The sequence below is a fragment of the Marmota flaviventris genome, chromosome 2 (assembly GCF_047511675.1).
Source record: "Marmota flaviventris isolate mMarFla1 chromosome 2, mMarFla1.hap1, whole genome shotgun sequence".
In the NCBI taxonomy this organism is placed as follows: domain Eukaryota; kingdom Metazoa; phylum Chordata; class Mammalia; order Rodentia; family Sciuridae; genus Marmota; species Marmota flaviventris.
This window is the reverse complement of record NC_092499.1, coordinates 72,341,758-72,362,861: the sequence shown is the minus strand read 5'-3', so window position 1 is coordinate 72,362,861 and position 21,104 is coordinate 72,341,758. Positions and strand designations below refer to the sequence as shown.

The window sequence follows — 21,104 nt, the reverse complement described above, 5'->3', positions numbered from 1 at the left end:
TTTAGCTCAGGAAGGTCTACTGTAGATATTCCTCCCAAATCTGTCTTATTTCTCATCAGAGTCTTCGAGTTAGCAGCGTCCACCTTTGCTGAAATGCTTGTTTAGCAATGATATTTTGTTATTTAGTTTATTTAGCAGTGATCTTTTACTATTTTAGTATTTAGCATGTTTGAGCCTTACTTTAAGTATGTCTTGAAGTATCAGTTACTAAAAGAATTTAATTTTCTCCACATGTGTTTTGTCCTCTATTGTGCGGACTAGGGGGATTTTTTTTTTTTTTAAATTAGACTGTAGTATTCCCATAGGTAAACTGAAAAATACTTTGTAGAGGGATTTTTATTTTTTGTTTTGTTTTACAGTACTGGGGATTGAACCCAGGAGTGCTCTACCAATGAGTTACATACAGCCCCAGCCTTTAAACAAAACAAAGCAGAGTCTTGCTAAATTGCCCAGTTTGACCTCAAATTTGGGATCTTTCTGCCTTGGCCTCCTGAATAGTTGGGATTACAAGCCTTTCTAGAGTTTATTCAGTTTCTTCAAAAACAGTCCTCAAATTGAATAACACTGTTATTGGGGAACTAATATGTTGTTTAGGGAGCTAAGTAGTAAAATTGAGCTTTTAAAAATTATTATTCAGTATAATTCTGAGTGAATTAAACCAAGTAACCAGATTCAGGACTTTCTATGATTATTAGATCAGCTTTGCTTAATAAAAGGCAATGGCTGAACTTTTAATAAATGACTTCCTGGCCAGCCTTAGCTTTTTCAGTTTAGGGATTAATTTGGTTTTTAAAGACATTGTTCACCAAATTTTCTGATAATATCTAAGATGAACTTATGATTATCAAATACTTTGTTTTGAAAGTTCAGATCAACTAAAAATACTTGTGATGAGACCCAGCATGTACTCAAAAGTAGACTTACCAGGGTTGTGGCTCAGTGGTAGAGCACTTGCCTTCTATGCATGAGGCACTAGGTTCAATCCCTGGCACCACATAAAAATAAACAAATAAAATAAAAGTATTGTGTCCATTTACAATGAAAAAAAAAAAAAAAATATATATATATATATATATATATATATATATATATATATATATATATATATATATGTTTAAAAAGATTTTTAGGGGAGAATTAAAATTTCTCTCACACTAATTTAAACTTTCATGAGCAAATTGAATCTCGTAAGACCTTACTATTTGTACATATATACCAATTTAATAACTTGACTAAATAAGATAATCTTTAGTTCACTTACACAAGAGGACTATGTAAACATAGTATTTATAATAAGTAAATACTTCTGGTGTTATATTTACATAACTAGGTGCTGTATTTATGTATCTTATAGTGGGCTGCTTTGCAGAACTTTACAAATTACTTAGAATCCAAGGGTAAGATTTCTGAATTGCCTATTTTATCTAAAGAGAATTATTTATCTTGGTATATTTTTAGGAATGCCTGGAAAATACCTACTGGACTTGTTTATAAAATGGAGAGTAGGGTCTCTATCAGAATCCAGATGTAGCTGTGTAATAATTACATGGTTTCTATTTGCTGAGTGCCTCATTTCTGCCAGGCCCTCTGGCTAATTTGCAGCCATTGCCTGACTTAAACCTTGCAGCAACACCCAGAGTTAAGTATTAATAACCCATTGTATAGTTGAGAAAGTTTGAGAGATGCTAGGTTAGTAGGCATCAAGTGTCTTAATACCACCCTCCCACCCTAAGCCCAGCTAAGGGAATTGGGACAAATGAAACTGAAAGCACATGAAAGAGAATACAAAAAGAAAAAGAATATGGAGACAGACCTCATGATCATGATGCTTTATTCAGCACCCGAGGGGCACATCTGGTGTGGCAGGGATAATGGTGGTAGGCCACCTGAGGGGGCTGGGTTTTATAGGGTTTTAGCAGAGCCAGGTCATGGGAGGAGTTAGTTCCTATGGGTGGGCAGGGCCAGGTCATGGGAGGAGTTTTGGTGGCAGGATTAATTTAGGGTGAGGCAGGAGGGCTGGCAGGAAAACAGTAACGGAAGTTCCCTACCTGGGGCCTAATGTCCATATCCCTCAGAAACAACTTACCGTGACCTTCAGTTGATGACTTAACAGACCTGTAGCTTAGTTTCTTTCAGATTGTATGAAGAGTAAAGTTAGTATATACATAAAACTTAAACTTTAGTGTTTAAATAGTAGTATTTCCCCCATGTTAGATGTTATTACTAAGCTAGTACCATTATCTAGAGTTCAGTGGTGAGGATGCAGGATATAGTAAGAATGAGGGAGTAATCCAGGCTCCCAATCTTGCCTCACCTAGAGGTGAATAAGTTTAAGGGAATCCTGGGTGCTTTTTACTACTATTACTTTTTTTTTTCCCTATTGTTCCTTGATTGCTCCTTGAATACTTTTGACTTCTTAGTAAAATTAACTTTTGGAGGAATTCAATTTACCTTAGATGAAGCAAAGACTAAAATGTGAAGCAGAGATTGTGTTACTAAAGGATGTCATTAAAAACCCAGGAAACACCAGTTACATACACAGTTGAACCCCCCTTTGGGACCTTTTCCTGAAGCCATTCTCTTTTTTTTCCCTAGAGAAAAGCTAGTGATTCAAAAAAATGAGCTTCTGTTGTTTTTTAGGCTCCATTCTAAGTGCTGGGGGCACACAATAAACCACACAGACCCTGCTGTCATGAAGCTTGCAACCACTTTTCACACTTTAACCAAATATGTATATTTGCTTAAATGTATTTATTTAAAATTGTTTTGCTGAATAATTCAGTGTATTTCCTTTTGTTATTTTTGAGAAATATCTCAAATTTAGAAAATTTAGCAAAACTCGATTTGTTTTGCTAATAATATTCCCTTATTTGTTTGTTCTACCTTCTAATGAACATTTGCTATTATAGTTCTCTAAAAAGATCATTGTATACATCACCTTAGGCAGATGGGAGGATTTCGTTAAAACAGTGTATTTTAAACTTTTTGACTGTACCCACAATAAGAAGTATATAGACCTCAGCTTGGTAAACAAAATGTACTTCTGGAACCAAAACTTTAAGAATAGTATTTACTTACCTTTGTCATCCAGGATACACTCTATTCCATCTTTTTAAAATGTAGGTCACGCACAACCACTAAATTGGTGTTGATATATATAATTAGAAGTGGAATTGTTGTTGCTTATGTGCATCTTCAACTTCACTATTTTCTACCATTAGTATAGGGAAGTTCCTGTTTCCAAACATTCTTACCAACTTTTTTTTTTTAAATATGTACTTTTTTAGTTGTAGATGAACACAAAACCTTTGTTTTATTTATTTTTATGTGGTGCTGAGGATCAAACCCAGTGCCTCACAGGTGTGAGGTAGTGTTCTACCACTGAGCCACAACTCAGCCTCTCTTACCAACATTTGATGTTGCCAAATGGATCATAAATGGCATCTTGTATTAAATTTGCTTTCCTCTATTTGCTAATGAAGTATTTAAAGTCTATTTTAAAGTATATCGGATATCATTCAGGGGCTAGAGATATAGTTCAGTGGTAGAGCTCTTGCCTAGCATACATAATGCCCTCCTTGGGCTTGATCTCCAGCACTGCAAAATAAATAAATAAACAAACAAATAAATAAATAAATAAAAAGACAAAAGGTTTATCATTCAGAAGTTTTTGATTTAAAGGTAGTCCAAGTTAGTGTCCAGGAATAAAGGTTATTATGACTTGATTCCTCCCCTGGCAGGGGGGAAAAACAGTATAATAATTAAATAACAATAGCATCTATATTAGTGTTTATAATATGCTAGACACTGTAGGAAGTATATATAATATTTCATTTTTAATCCTCATAATAACCCTGTAAGATTAGTACCTTCTTATTACACAAATGGAGAAAGAGTTTCAGAAAAGTTAAATTGTCATATAATTATTATGGTTATACTGTTATGAAGTAGTAGAGCCAAGCCAGATGCAGTGGCACATGCCTGTAACTACATGCCCCAAGTACTCCTGAGGCTAAAGCAGAAAGATGACAAGTTCGAGGCTAGCCTGGGCAATTTAGGGAGAACCTGTCTCAAAAACTTTTAAAAGGGGCTTGGGAATGTAGCTCAGTGGTAGAGCACTTGAGAAGGTCCTGGGTTCAATTCCCAGTAATGATAGATAGATAGATAGATAGATAGATAGATAGATAGATAGATAAAATACATACACGTATTTCTTCATAACATATATTATAGTGGAGCCAAAACTTAAACCCATTTTTCATAACTTGTGTTCTTTTGTACTTTATGCTGTTTTGGAATTTGGAGAAGAATATTTGTTGTTTCTGCTCTTTCTCATTGATTTGTCTGTTAAACATGTTTAAATCAATGCATTTCACGCGTATCTTTTTTTTTTTTTTCCCTTCTTCTTAAGATGATAGAGTCTTCTGTCAAATTTCTTATTGTCATTTCTAACCTGTAATAGTGTCTTGTAATGTAGGGTGACTGATTTTCTCTTTGGCCTTTGTCTCTTTTCCCTTATCTTCTGTACCTTAGGCCTTACATCTGATTTTTTTTCCCCCAGTGATCTGCAATCTTGCTGTGCCTCAGAGTCACATGTGAAGTTTTGCAAATATACAGATACCTAGGTTACAAGTTTGGCATTCTGACTTGGAAATCTCTTATTTCTCAAAATGTCCACAGATAACACTGTTGCACAACCATGAGTTGAGACCTATTGACTTAGTAATGTTACCTTATAGTTAGACAGATTTGAATGAGAGTTCTTATTCCATTATACTTATTTTTTAGTTGAATGATATCATCTATAAGTTGGAGTTAACATAAGTACTTGCCTTAGAAAATTGTTGAGAATTAAATAAGGTAATGTTTATAAACACCATAGTGATTTAGAATTCTTATTAAACATTGTCTGCTAATAAGGTGGCATTATTAAATTATCCTTTCTACAATTAAAATATTCACCCTTGCATTAATGTATATTACCTTGGTCAGAAAAGTAATCTCATAAATACCACTCATAAAGGGTACATGATAGCTAGTTTTCATTATTTACCTTCCATTAGTGGAGTCTTAATAGGAGGCAAAGGAGTAGATAAACTGGAGGAAAAAGGAAGGGGAAAGGTAGCTGGAAAACTAAATGTTTTTATTTCCTTCCTTGAAGGATTTTCTTCTTTCTCTCTGAGTTTAGCATTACTATCACCATCCATCCCCTAGTCACAGAGCCACATACTGATTGACTTTTAGGTACTTTTCCCCTGTTTCTTCTTTATCTTCATTCTCTCTTCATTATTCTATCCTCCTTTCAGATTGCCTTTAGTTTAATTGTGGCTCATTTGATCACTTGTATCCCAAATTTCTACATTTCTAAGCTATTACTGAAGTAAGGTCAACCTAAATTTCTGACCAACTGTCTCTCTTGTGTAGGCCTATTCCATACCAGGGGGTTAATTCATGAATATTGGGAAAGGTTTAGCCAAGTTTTTAAGCTTCTCAGCAAGGTTGTCACTGGACCTTTTGATCTCCTTTGTAACTTATACCTAATGGTCATAGAGCATAATAACGATACATATTACCATGAGAATAATAGAATGAAATTAATCTAATTTTGCTATATATAATAAGCTTTGTCGTTTGTATGCATGATTGCTTGCAACTTGAAAATTGAGGCTGGACCATTTATGGTAGTAATTCATTGGCTTTCTGAAAGATTGAAAAATATCACAAAAGAGGTAGAATTTGAACTAAATTCTAAAGAATGGGTATGGGTTTTTTTTCTGTAAGTAGAGAGGTAAGAGATTCTAGTTAAAGGGTATGGCATGTGCAAAGGCTTAATGCAAGGAACATGAAAATTTTGAAGCACTGTGAGTAGATCATTTTTTGCTTTTTCAGAGGGCTTATAAATAATGGGAATAAAACTAGATAGTTTGGAATTAATCTTTGGAAATTCCTGAATGTTCAATTAAGATGTTTGAGTTAGTAGGCCTTTGTATGCACTATAAATTCATTTAGTTTTCCTTAATTGACCTACATACAACTTAGTTTTAAGATTCCAAATGTTCAATGTGTCCTTATAAATGCTGGACCTGATTCATATAAATTGATGGCTACTGCCAGGTCTCCTTTCTACCTCAAGTGGTTGTCCCTTAGAGTCAGCTTTCCACTACACCAGGCGTTTACAACAAGAGTTGTAAATTCTTAAAGCTTTCTTTCTCTTTTACCTTTTTTTTCCCTCCCTGCTTCACCCTTAAAAAAAAAAAAGATTGTTGGACATGTATTTTACTTATAAGGCAGTTACTGACTTTCCTGTTTCTCTTCCTTTGCAGACCTAGAGGATCAAGACATAATGGGAGCATTTTTAGACAAGCCAAAGATGGAAAAGCATAATGCCCAGGGGCAGGGTAATGGGTTGCGATATGGGCTAAGCAGCATGCAAGGTTGGCGAGTTGAAATGGAGGATGCACATACGGCTGTGATCGGTTTGCCAAGTGGACTTGAAACATGGTCATTCTTTGCTGTGTATGATGGGCATGCTGGTTCTCAGGTTGCCAAATACTGCTGTGAGCATTTGTTAGATCACATCACCAATAACCAGGATTTTAAAGGGTCTGCAGGAGCACCTTCTGTGGAAAATGTAAAGAATGGAATCAGAACAGGTTTTCTGGAAATTGATGAACACATGAGAGTTATGTCAGAGAAGAAACATGGTGCAGATAGAAGTGGGTCAACAGCTGTGGGTGTCTTAATTTCTCCCCAACATACTTATTTCATTAACTGTGGAGACTCAAGAGGTTTACTTTGTAGGAACAGGAAAGTTCACTTCTTCACACAAGATCATAAACCAAGTAATCCGCTGGAAAAAGAACGAATTCAGAATGCAGGTGGCTCTGTAATGATTCAGCGTGTGAATGGTTCTCTGGCTGTATCAAGGGCCCTTGGGGATTTTGATTACAAATGTGTCCATGGAAAAGGTCCTACAGAGCAGCTTGTCTCACCAGAGCCTGAAGTTCATGATATTGAAAGATCTGAAGAAGATGATCAGTTCATTATTCTTGCATGTGATGGTATCTGGGATGTTATGGGAAATGAAGAGCTCTGTGATTTTGTAAGATCCAGACTTGAAGTCACTGATGATCTTGAGAAAGTTTGCAATGAAGTAGTCGACACCTGTTTGTATAAGGTAGCTTGACTTTATTTTTTAAAACATGAAATGATTTTATGTCATATTAATTACTACTCTCATTTAATCATCTTAGAGCCTGTAGTTCTTAAAAATAAGTTTGTGGCACAATTGCAAGGTAATCTACCAATTATGAAAATATAGGAGTGACAACATAGGTAATTGGTTAATCTATTTCTAAATAAAAAGAAATAATCTATTTTTATTTAGAAATAGATTAACCAATTACCATATATGCAAGAGTTATAATCTAAATATTTAGTCTTTAACCATGATTACTTAAGCTTTTTAAAAATGTAGATGATTATCAAAAGTAGAAAGATTATTTTGAATTATGTGTTTTAAAAGAGCAAGAGTGGGAAGGTTAGGCCTCAGTATCTATAAATGAAAAGCTTTTTAGAATATTTAGTATTTTTACCATGTGATACCTCAGTACATTTATGGAAGTACTTTGCATCTATTGTTTAATGAATCTGAATCATCAACAAGGACTTTAGGGTTATTTGGTGTGGTAATAGATATGGCCTTGCACATAAAGTCAGAAAAACTTATAGGATCATGTATGTCTTCAGGTAAGCTATTTAAACTCTCTGGAAAATCAGTTTTGTTTTGTTTTTTTAATTGTAAAGACAGCTATTACCCTGTTTCGTGGGTTGTTGGGAGGATTGAATGTGATATGCGTAGACAAGCTAGCTTAGTCCCTTTATTTTAAAGTTGAGGAAGCTTAACCAGAGAAAGTTCTGCAGACTGAAAGTCAAAGAGAACTAGAATCAGGGCTTACCTGCATTATTTTTGTACTCTTCAGTCTTAAACAAATTGTTCAATCTCTCTCAGCTATAAAATGTAGATAATAGTATCTAATTCATAGGACCGTTGGGAACTTTAATAAACACACATGCACACATAATTACCTAATCTAGCATATAATATATACCCAGTTAATGTTGATTCCTTTCCTAGAGAAGTTATAACCGACCTCTACAGGATTATATAATTTAGTAACAGTATTAAAACTAGAAATCTAGGTCCTTGACTTAGGTTAAGTGTTCTTTGTACCACACTTTTTTTCTATTTTGTTGGTAATGATCATTAATTCATTCTTTGATATATTTTTTGAAACAAATATTGATTTTTATAAAACTCTCCGAGGGTATATGTTTGATTTTCTTTTAACATGCAGAAATAAAAAGTCAACAAAAAATTCTTTGTAGCTTTATATGCACACAGTCATGACACTCAACTTAAAATCCTAAAATCTGATTGCACTTAGAAATCAGGTTTATATAATATCCAACACAGAAGGCAATAGAGTATAAACTTCATAGTGCATGCTGTCACTTTCTCAATTGTGGGACTCAACAATGATTTAAGGTGCATGTGTTGTCACTTAGTGTTCATGAAAGTAGCATTCTCTTTGAAAATTAAGTGCTTATTAGCTAAATTTAAAACTTTTTGAGAATTGTTAGATAATTAGTAAATTATGACTCAGATTCTACTTTATTTCTTTTGTATTCTTCTCTACTTTAAAAAATTATTTGAGCCACAGCATGGTGGCGCATGCCTGTAATCCCAACAGGTCAGGAGGGTGAGGCAGGAGGATTCCAAGTTCAAAGCCAGCCTCAGCAATTTAGTGAGGCACTAAGCAACTTAGTCTGACCCTGTCTCTAAATAAAATGCAAAATAGGGCTGGGGATGTAGCTCAGTGGTTGAGTGCCCCTGAATTCAATCCCTGGTTGAATTATTTGTAGTTTTCCTCTAAGATTGTCTTTCTAATATTAGTTTGTTTGTATTGTTTGTGGGTTAATGCTTTAAGGTCCACTTTTCCATCTAGCTGAATTAAATACTTTTAATTCCAAGAACTAATAGGAAGGAGGATGTAGGGAAGGCAACATCAAGTGTTTTAATTACAGCAGTTTGAATACTTAGATACCTTTAAAAATAAATGTACTTCCTAAATTGTCAGTTTTTTTAAAAATATATTTTAGTTTTCAATGGATCTTTATTTATTTATATATGATGCTGAGAATCGAACCCTGTGTCTCACACATACTAGGCAAGAGCTCTACCACTGAGCCACAACCCCAGCCCCTGTCAGTTTTTTAAGTAGGGTTGAAAACTGCTGTATAAACTTTATATATATAGTTTTACTTCTAATTCCATATTTCTACTTAGGAAGCAAATGTGTTAGCCCCAAAACTTGTAATTATTTTACATGTAAATTTGTCAAATATACATATTAAGTATAGGCCAAATCCTAATTGTAAAGAATACCACTAGCATTTTCTGCCATGATGTATGGAGTAAACGTGGATGTTTCTGAATGTATGTGTAGGTATCACTTCAAGTTAACTAAGTCACTAGTAAATATTTAGAAGTAATTTTGCTTTATAGAATTTTCTGTTTTTTGTTTATGTTTCTTTTCTGGTTTTTGGCGGGTTGATTATACTGTACATTTAATGTGCTATATGAGGGCAACTGCCTTCCCCAATATACATATTTTTTTTCTTAAAAATAACATTTTCACTAGAATAAGTTTAACTGTAATTGGCATAGCTGTAAAGATTCTCAAGGCTTTGAAAGGAAAAAGGAAATCAAAATATTTCTCAAATTTTTCTTCCTAGGGAAGTCGAGACAACATGAGTGTGATTTTGATCTGTTTTCCAAATGCACCCAAAGTATCACCAGAAGCAGTGAAGAAGGAGGCAGAGTTGGACAAGTACCTGGAATGCAGAGTAGAAGGTGGATCATTTAACAAAAAATAAGTAGCTTTATTAAAGAAAAACCTTCAACACAAACTTTAACATTTTAGCTTTTAGAACTTTATATGCCTTTAACATTTAGTTTTTAGTGTGCAAAAATGAGAAAGGGCATTCTGTAGTAGATTTTAGAAGTATGTATGCAGTTGTCCTTCACATTTTAGAAATAGCAGCTAGTCTATACATTCTGTTCAGGATTCTTTTGTTTCAAAAGGCTAAAATGTTGTGGGCTCTAAAATTCTTGAAAAATTTCACTGGCATAGTAATTTAATGCCAGGAAATTCTGATTTGTGGTTTGTTATATACATCTTTCTGTGAATAGTTGTGTATGCTAATTTAAAATCCCTAGAAATTTTTGTTTTTGTTTTGTTTTATAACTTGAAGGTCACAACCTGGTAATTAACAGTGTTCATATGCCAGAGCTTTTAAATTTTTGTTTTCATCTGTTTCATGGCTTCTTGTCTAAGCCATAAACTGTCTCACCTAAATAAGGTAGACTAGAATAGAAGACATATTTCTCTACCTAGCAGAAATGTAACCACTGAATAAAATACAGAATAAGTTAGGAATTCCAGGAATATATTTTTTATAATTCTGCAAATTATCTTGAAACAAATAGAAAAGTATTTGTACCTCTCAAGTACAATGCCTTTAAATATTTGAAAAATTTAATCTTGCGGGGACTGAGGTTGTAGCTTAGTGGCAGAGTGTTTGCTTAGCATGTGTGAGGCACTGGGTTCGATCCTTAGCAACACATAAAAATAAAATAAAGGCATTCTGTCCATCTACAACTACCAAAAAAATTTTTTTTTAAAAATTTAATCTTGGATGCAGCTACTACTTAGTGTAAACATTGTCTCCTCAGAGAATTTAATTTACTGCATACATATAATAAGCATATAGATAATGCAGTTTCTATAAGCAGAAAAGCTTGATATGATTTATTGTAAAAAGTGCATTTTGGGCTCCTGATGTCACTAATTTGCATGTTAAAGACTTCTAATGGCATGCAAACATTGACCTACCACACTGTTATATCCCACAGTGCCTATATTATTAAAATAAGTATGCTCCTTAATTTGTTTACTTTTTTCTGTTTGATATCAGTCATAATCAGGCTGATATTAGAGTCGTGATATATGATATTCTTAATTTTGATTTTTAGTACTGTCTAGAACTACTATTTTGTTTTTATTGCCTTCCTCTACTTGATAGTGATAATGTCTGTGTTTATACTATTTAGTGTTTCATTCATTGGACAAACTATTCAGTGCAGTTTTTCCTCACTATTACCAAGAGTTTTGGAATTTTTATGTTTTAAATTAATAATTTCAATATAAGTTATTTATAGATAACACAGTAAAATAAGTATTTAGAATGCTATGAAGTCATCGGCTTAAACTGCTGATTAGTGGGAAAATATGAAACTATAGTATGTATAGGGATAAGTTGGTTTTTAATGTTTTAGCACTTTAAAGTAACTTGGGAATACAGGCTTTTTATTAATTTAAAGAAATAAGTACTTTACTATTTTTACCATGAAAGAGATCAAATCTTAGAAATGCTGCTTTTCAGTATGTACTCTCTAAAGTAAATTTTTGATTAATTATGAAGTATTCACTTGATATAATTTTGTTAGAATATTAAGTTTTTTATTAACTATTATCGAGCAAGAGTTGCCAACTGGACAGTTTACATTAATACTCAATATTTTGACATGTTGAAGTGTTAAAACTTGTACTATTTAATTGGAGATTATGTGTCATAAATATGATATTCTTAGGTAGATTTGATGAGACTGCAGCTAGAGAATAAATATTACATTAATTTAAAAACTGCTGCTATTTAAAGACAGAATGTAACTGTTTGCATTGTGAAAGATGTTGTGTGTCTTAAGTGAAGAAATACTACATTCAGTTTTCAAAATAGGCACAACATACCTTTTTTTCCCCCCTCTCTTTCCTTAAATATATGCCTTGACTAAATCATTGTGCCCTACTAAATCTGATTTTATTTGCTTTCAACATTTTTGGCATTAATGTCCACAACATAGTAAAGGACAAAGCTTTTTAGATTCTTCTTTCTTCTATTATTTATGTCCTTCTAAATACTTGAATGGGGTGTGAAAGGATTCAGCACATTATTTAATCAAACTACTATTAAATTTGTGGTCTTTCTAAGCCAATTTAAAATTATACTTAATGTGTCTATATTTTTAAAAACTTTGCTACTGACTATCTGAGATTTAAAATTGCTAATTTGAATATAACTAATGGAATCCTTCAAACTTGATGGAAGGGGGTGGAAAGAAGAATGTGTTTGTACATATGTATATGAAACATGGATAATTCTATACATATATATTCTCTATAAAAAGCACTCAGTTTTTTTTTACAGTTCTAATTAAAATGTATAGTCCAAGAACAATTAAAGGAATATTTCTTAAAATTCATTTCTTTTTCTTTTTTAAAAACAGAAAGAAACAAGGCTAGTGTAGTATTAATGTTCAGGTAGTTTCAATGGATTATCCCATGCAGGAATAGGAGATATTAACTGTTTTTAAAGCCTTTCATTATTAAAAAAAAAAAAAAAAAGAATTTGTTTTCCTGTAATTTTTCTTCATAGTTAAAACTTCCTAACTTACATTTTAACAAAAATATAAGATACATCAAATATAGACGATTCAAAGTAATGTTTTTTAAGACCTGAAACCATCAATGGTTGAATTTATCATCAGTGTTCATTTCTTTGTATCTAGTTATCTATCTACATAATTGTATTGGCTTAGTAGAGACTGTATGTTAAGTGTATTATAGTTTTAGATTGTGAAATTGTGTAGCTTAGGTAAACTTCAAATCCCTTTATTTTTGTATAGCAGATTTCCAGCAATAGAATCATGTAGAATAAATAATATTAGATGTTAAAGATTACACAATAAAGGAACTTGGCAAACCAAATCTGAGATCCTTGCTTTTTGTTCAGACTTAAGACTGGTTTAAAAAAAAAGGCAAAAATAATAGATGGTAAATTTTGATCTTTATTCTAAAAGGAAAATTTGAGCCATTTAAAGAAATTTTATGGGTAGCAATGTCTGTCTTTTAATATGTGCCTTTATGATGAATTAATATTTTGAGGCCTGATCAAAGGATGAAAGATCTTTATATGCATTGTTATTTTCTAAGGTATTTACAAATGAAGAATTAAAATGATAATTTCTTGCCTAGTAAAGACAAAGAAAATATTGTTTTGCTATAAACATTGAAAAAACAAAAACTGAACAAAACTTTAACATATAACCTACAAAAAGCTTTGGCTTGACTTTGCATGTAGACTAAATAAGTGTACTAAAACTCCAAGTGAATACTTCTATACTTAGTTTTAGAGTTCTTTATAAGGTTCTTCTTTGTTCATAGTTTTTGATATTCTGTGGTTAAAAAAACAATGCATCTGCATAACACTGCTATACCCATTGAATGATGTTTTGAAATTATTTTACATGCAGTAGTGCCATTTATTATATTTCTTTTTAAAAAAAATTTGTCATGAAATTTAGACCTTTTCCATTCAAGTAATCAATGAAGGAAATGGTATTATGTATCTATACATTGGTCAAAGATATTTTAAAGAAAAATTGAGCCGAGAGTGATGTTCAAGTATATAACCTAATGTGCATGCTACTTCAGTATCATTTTGCAAATATAAATATATGATGTACAAATGATTTGGATTAGTATGTGATCAATAAATTTCCCATACTTAAAGATTAAATTTTTCAAATCTTGAATTCTTGAATTTTTGTTTATTTATTTATTTTTAAATTCATGTAATGTATTTTACAGGACAAAGTTCAGGAAAATATGTATCCAGTCTAAAGAGAGGAGTTGATCCTCCTCAGAAGTATCTAGTTGGCATCCTAAGAAAGGATATCTTCATTTGTACACACATGTCCCTGATTATGTAACACATTAATTTAACATGAAATATTTTTTTATTTTTACGTTTTTATCTGATTGTTTACATTCTTTGAAGTTAAGTCACTTTTATCTTGTTGTGCATCCCTTTGTCATAATTTTCAAAGTCAGTTTGATTTTTTTTTTTTTTTTTTAATGATATACCAGTTTAGAATATCTCAGATATGGTAAATGCCATCTTTAGAACCTTAAGTTATTTTTGTTTCAGTCTTTTTTATTAATTAAATTTGGATAACACTTACAAAAAAAGTACTTCTGATTCCCAGAAATCATAAAGAAGCAGGGAGAAGGCGTCCCCGACTTAGTCCATGTGATGCGCACATTAGCAAGTGAGAACATCCCCAGCCTCCCACCAGGGGGTGAATTGGCAAGCAAGTAAGTTACATTCTTCACAGTGTTAGGCTTTCTGTCAGTATATGAAAATGTTATGTGTTCTTTGATCCAGTGTATATTTGCTAATTTTTAAAGTAATGTATTTACCTATGTTTTCAAAATATTTAACCTGTGGAGTCCATATTTTAGTGTAAAGGATATTTGATGCTTGTTTAGAAATAGATACCAGAATACTATTATTTGTAATTTATTATGCTGAATATTGTCTTTAGTGGAAGATATGTGACATTGATTTTTCTCATAGAGAATAGATAATATAGGTGAAAAATATTTGTGACTCAATTACATGGCACTACTAAAATCTGTTATTATTAGTAGTAATGTAATTTTATTTTGTCAATCCCTAGACAAACTTAACACCCCAAAGATTTCTCTTCCACCATCTGAATCATGTATCTTTCATTTTCGCAGTTGTTTTTAGTTATTTATTGCTTGTTTGTTGGTTTGAATATCAGGGAACATGAGAGGTTGCATTTTTTGCCTTTTTCCACTTTAATTCATAGAATGGACTGATCTGTGGTAAATATTAAGCTTATTTCTGTACTTAAATTGGAGAATTCAAGCAGTTTTATAAAGAAATGCTTAAAGCATTTTTACCTCAATTGTCCAAATAATTGACCCACAAAGATATACTATTGACTGATTTCCTTCATTTGTCACTGTATTTTGCAAATGTAGCCAATCATTTCACTAAATAATCATTGTAAAAGTTCCTGTTTGTAGCTTTTATTTTTTGGAAACATATTTCATATGACTTTGTACAATTGTCTATAAAATTATTTCAAACCAGTTTTGGAAATAAGGAGACTGTAATTTATAAGGGATATTATAGATTTTTTAATGAAAATATTATTCAAAAGCAAATTCCTAGATTTGTCATGGAAATGTCAAATTTGACATTTTGGGTTTTAATAGAATTTGTTTTTAAAGGGACATTAAGAAAAGCATAATTTAAACATAAAGTTTATGTGAATTATTTTTATCATAACATTGAAGTTACTTCTACTTTATAACTTATTTTATGCCTTAAGATTGGCATTGCCATTGGTGACTCAGCCTCTAATTCAAATGGAAGTTGACCATATAGCCTGTTGTTAATTTGGGGAGGATTTTTATTGCCTTAAGCCATGATTCTCAGTCTTCTATTAAGTGGGTTGGTGGGATGCTGCATTTTTTTTTTTTTTTAAGTAAATTCACCTCAAATTTAACATTGGTACACAAATATCCTAAAGTGAGGCTGGCTTATTGACAATAGAAATGAAACTAAGTGATTTATACATGTACAATTACCATTGAAATTTTAATGAACACCTGACTATGAGTTTTTAAGCATTTGTTGTACTTTCTGAAGAATTAATTTTCTGCATTTTTTTCAAATTTAGGCGGAATGTAATTGAAGCTGTTTACAATAGACTGAATCCTTACAAAAATGATGACGCTGTAAGTAGCATTTTAGCTCCCTCTGCTTTTCCTTCCCCTCCACTCTAAATGCATATCCTTCCTACCTGTTTTTGCAGAGCTGTTCACTGCACCCATTCTCTTACACACACCCCTGATTGATTGCTCTGAACTCTGCTTGCTCTGATCTCTGCCTGCACCACAGTACTAGTGATTGAGGACATAATCTTGGTGAGTGGCCACCTCTCAAAAAAGAAGTTCCTTTGATTTTTTTTTTTTTTTTTCTGGTTTCTTTTCAAAACCTCTACAGTCAACTTCAGAAGGTTTGCCTCCACCAAATTTTAATTTATAATTGGGATAATATTTCTACTCAGAATCTTGAACTCATCTGAGTTATAGCTATGACAGAACTTCAGAATGTTCTACTAAATAGTTTTTATGTATGGAAATACTTTTGTCTGAAATTCTGAAGTATGTTCTTCATTTAAATATTAGAGAATTCTGTTTCTATAAACAAACATTAGAATGCCATATTCTCCAATTAAGTTTTTATTTGCAATTCTGTTATAATATGATGTTTATAGGAATATGATAACTTGAAATCATTTGGACACAGCTCTGAAATAGTTTATGTATTACATTATGAAGCTTGCTAAAACCTCATATTATTTGAAGTCTTAATCTCTTATAATGTAATAAAAGTTTATAAAAGCAGTGTTAAAAAAAGATTGGATCTTATCAAAGAAAAGAGTCCTTTTTTATATAGTTGTATTGATTTAGTACACATTTGGTCAACCTCACAGTAAAATCATTCCAAATATTTTTCTGAAATAAAATGAAAGATTAATTCTTGGAACAAAATAAATATTCATATTTCATATACACACTTACATACTTTTAAAATGATGTTCTAAAAGACAGCTTTACAAAACCTTATCTTTCTTGCACTTCCAGATGTAGTAAAAACTTTGGCATCTTTAAGCTTTTATTTAGTACCTTGTTTTGTTTCCTTTTATAAAGGACTCAGCATCAACTGATGACATGTGGTAAAACTGCTCATCTAGCCGTGGAGTTTACCTTCACTTCCAAAGGAGAGTACAACTCAACTTTGTTGAACCTTTTAGCATCCAGCCTCAACTTAAGGAAGGGGATATGACATGGGTGAGAGTGATTACACCAGAGAACTTCAGCAGTACAACAGCTAGCCCAGAACTGATTTTCTTTTCTTTTTTTTTTTGTAAATTTGAGACTTATGTAAACGTGATTTCAAACCATAATTCATGTTGTAAATCAGACTCCAGCAATTTTTGTTGTATGATTTTTTTTTGTAAAGTGTAATTGTCCTTGTACAAAATGCTCATATTTAATTATGAACTGCTTTAAAATCACTATCGAAGATACAAGAAATGTTTGGCTTGTTGTGTGATGCAACAGATATATAGCCCTTTCAAGTCATGTTATATTGGATTTGGGGTTGGGACAGGGAGAGCAGCAGCCATGTCAGCTAGGTGCTCAAACATGCACATGATTATGGAGAAGAATTTCAAAATCTTAAAAAGCTGAATATCCCAGGAGTGATGGAAAACTATCTTAATCTTCTTGGCAAGGGATTGGCATTGTTGATAAAGCCACTCTCTTTATTTAACTGTGTTTCAGGATGTTCTCTCCCCCGCTATGAGTATTGCAAGTAATACAGTATATTCATAAGAATATCAATCTTGGGGCTAAAATGCCTTGATTCTTTGCACCTCTTTTACAAGTCCTTACATTTAATTACTAATTGATAAGCAGCAGCTTCCTACATATAGTAGGAGACTGCCACATTTTTGCTATCATGATTGGCTGGGCCTGCTGCTGTTCCTAGTAAGATATTCTGAATTCCATTTTATCAATAAAGCTTGATTTAACAAACAAGAAATTTAATCATGTATGTGTAATTCCTCTTTTACCCCGGCCTTTTAAAACACCATACCATTGTAAATGAGATGTTCTCAAAGGGAAAGATGTTAGTCTCTTTTAATTTGACAATACTGTTTCAGTCACCGATGAAATTGTTTTCCTTCCATTAGAAAAACTTAAAAGATTTAAGTCTCTCTTGTTCCTTAATTTGTTTTTCAAAATAAGTTTCTTTCAGGCTGCTTACTTTTCATTAAGATGTACATCAGCTTGATTTTGCCTACTGTTTAATTAAATAATTGTCAAAGTTTGACAATCTAACACTCTATGGTAGGTATGTGTGTGTTTGTGTGTGTTTGCCTGTGACTTTTAATTGGCCCATGTCTTTAGAATCCAAGTGGTTAAGATGTATTTGTGATTTGAAATATAGCATGTTGATAATATTTAGCTGTTGGCCTTTAAAAATAAATTTCAAAGCTTAAGGAATTGTAGATATAAACATACCTAATTTAATTTAGGCTTAAATTTTTCTGATTAAGCATGTGAAAGTAAGTTTTACAATCTGTCACATTAAAAAGACTACTGTTCTGTGCCCTTTTGTATTTTTGTCTTTCTAGGTTGAATATTGTATTTATTATCATGTAAATGAATCAGTTAGTAAAGCAGATTCCCCACTAGAAAACTACTAAAATGTAAGATTAAAATACAGCATTAAATACAAAATCAGAATTTTGTGTATAAAGCTAGTATAATACATTTTGTTTTGTTTGTTTTCCCTAACTTGGAAATATACATATTTGTATATATAGCCTTAAAACTAATGTAAAGTTAGGGAACCCTGTAGGAAAAGTAATGTAAAATGTCTCAGATTTAAGTAGTTACATACCAGCAAACTCTTTTCAATATCCCTCTTATTTGTGAGGTGATTAAATGTAATTTAATTGTATTTAATTTATCTCTTAATCCAGCATGAATGAAGAAAAACTGAAGTACTATTTATATTTAGAAATTCAGAAAAGTGGAATTACAGAACCAATTCCTTACTTAACTTACAATAAATGCTTAATGTCTAAATCTGTGGTAAAGTGCGAAGTATGATAATGTTCTAAGTTATAACTTTGCAAGCATTTAAATTTGCACTTAATGAATACCAGTGCTTCTAGTGTAGATTTGATTACCAAACATGCCAGTACTGAAAGCTAAATCCCTATTACAACAAACCAGTTCCTTAACTTTTTAATAAATAACCAAAAGTTTTTAGTTTCATAATTTGCAAAATATTTAACTGGATTGTGGTATCTTTTGAGATGCAAAACTTGAACCATAAGTAAAACACGTGATGGGAAGCTATATTTCAAACCATAATAGCATAGTATAGCATAGCATAGCATAGCATAGCATAGCATATTATAACCTTTTTTTTTTTGAGAGTCTTTTAAACAAAAGAGAAAATTAAGATACTCCTCTGTTAAAGTTTTTAGTATTGAAATTGGCTGGAAATGTGAGAAGACTGTGTTTAAATGTGATTTAAGAAGACTAAATCTTTTCCACATGAGTCAACACTGCCATACAAAATATAACTTCATTTTAAAAATACAGAAAGGAACTATACATTGTAATAGCAGACTGCTTGACTCCTAGGGGTAATGGTCATGGTGAGAAACAACCACATTTAAAAGGCATTTTTGCACCTCTTCTGTGCACTTCATTTTTGTACCTCTTGAATTCTCAGCCCCCACTGTTTTTTAATACTAATTAGCATCTCAGGGCATTGCCTCAGAATTTTTGGTGTATTCTATGTTTTTTTTTTGGGGGGGGGTTCTTATCTGAGGATATATAGATTTATTAAGATTAAACTTTCATTTAGATATCATATTATGATAAACCCAGTTTACTGCTGTTAACCAGAAATTCAGTTTTGTATAGCCAGATTCTTACTATCTAACATTAAAATATTTCACTTATCTAATTCTTATTATTTTAACAAGATCTCCCTAATTTTCACCTTCTTTAGGAATATACTTTTACAGATAACAGAAGCAGTTCTCAGTATTATCTTTTAAAAATTAAATCAAAGTGGTATTTTTCTTATTCAGTTTTAGAACTATCCTCAAACATTTTTAATTGTAACAATTTATTTCTAGAGAACTATGCAATTGTTCCAGCTTAATTTTTATGCAAACGTCTTAACATTAAGAAATTTGGATTAGAGAATAAATCAGTTATATAATTCAAATAATCCAAATTATAATGGTCATACATTTGACCATATATTAATCCTGCTAATAACTCAGTTTTTCCACAAACTGTTATCTACAAAACACTGATCTAGGTTAAATTCCTTAGGACTGTAAATAGATTGAATGGGTCATTATCTTCGAGGAGTTTGCATTTGGGCAAAATTAATAACCTAAAATATGTTAGTATTATAACTGGATCACTCATCAAAAAAAAAAAAAAAATATATATATATATATATATATATATATATATATTTTTTTTTTTTTTTTTTTTTTTTTTTTTTGCCCACATTCTGTTTGTCAGGTACTTTACTGAGCAAAAGGTATGCTTCTGCCCTAAAGGGCTCATTTTGTTGCTTTTATTCACCTGAAAACTATTGTTTCTTTTCTCCTCCCCAAAGTTAAAAATCTTTTTTTTTTTAATATTTATTTATTTTTAAGTTTTAGGTGGACACAATATCTTTATTTTACATTTATGTGGTGCTGAGGATCGAACCCAGTGCCTCATGCATGCTAGGCGAGCACTCTACCGCTGAGCCACAACCCCAGCCCCAGTTAAAAATCTTAAAAGAAAATTTAGCTCCGCATAAGAGTAAAATTGGACTGATGAAGCAAGGCTTAAGTCTATTTAAGCATTCTTGATTGTCTATAACAAATGACCTTCAGTTATCCTGTTGGCAGCAGCAAGTCAGAAATAAGTCATAGATTTCTTAGAATTTTCCAATCCTGAGAATACAGGTGGGATTTGAGTGAGGGCATTTAAAAAAATAAGTATCTCTAGCTAAATTGATCTTTTTAAGTAAAACTTTTTTGTGTTCTTTCTTTTAATAACATAGTGCCCGTGTTAATACCACATTTTAGCCAAATGATTACCATGCATTTGAATATTTTAAAATCACTAACCATCTTTACTGGACAAGTTCATCTGGGAATTCAATGTGTGATTTCTGAAAGAACTGATGAAATTGGGTACTAATTTCCTTCTAGTTTTATTTTAATTTTGAATTTCATGGCATATACTTTTAGCTTAACTTTGTATTTTAGTATTGTATTAGGATTTGGTACTAGAAAGAATAAGTAAACATTTCAGTATATAAATATTCTTTGAAGGGATCTTAGGGAGTTTCATATACTTTTGCTTATAAATACTGCTGATGAGTTGGCCATTTTTTAATTGACTACTCACAGTTTTTAGGCATCAGGAAGTCTACTTCATGTTTTAAAATTTTAGAAGCCTAATTTTACTTTATTTCCTTAAATAATGTGCCATGTG

At 31.9% G+C, this 21,104-nt stretch overlaps 1 protein-coding gene across 3 annotated transcripts in view; it reads left to right on the top strand.

Annotated features, from left to right (window-relative positions):
• Ppm1a (protein phosphatase, Mg2+/Mn2+ dependent 1A) overlaps positions 1-17,613 on the top strand; it is a 42,974-nt gene extending 25,361 nt beyond the window's left edge. The window contains exons 2-6 of one of the 3 annotated variants that reach the window (XM_027929511.2): positions 6,324-7,177; positions 9,799-9,916; positions 14,171-14,279; positions 15,680-15,737; positions 16,716-17,613. In XM_027929511.2, coding sequence (XP_027785312.1) covers positions 6,344-7,177; positions 9,799-9,916; positions 14,171-14,279; positions 15,680-15,737; positions 16,716-16,745 — 1,149 coding nt within the window. In that variant the 5' untranslated portion in view covers positions 6,324-6,343 and the 3' untranslated portion in view covers positions 16,746-17,613. Of the gene's footprint in view, positions 1-6,323; positions 7,178-9,798; positions 9,917-14,170; positions 14,280-15,679; positions 15,738-15,814; positions 15,933-16,715 lie in introns of those variants that run through there. The other 2 variants (XM_027929510.3, XM_071607996.1) reach the window with 2 other exon arrangements.
• The last annotated feature ends 3,491 nt before the right edge of the window (positions 17,614-21,104 follow it).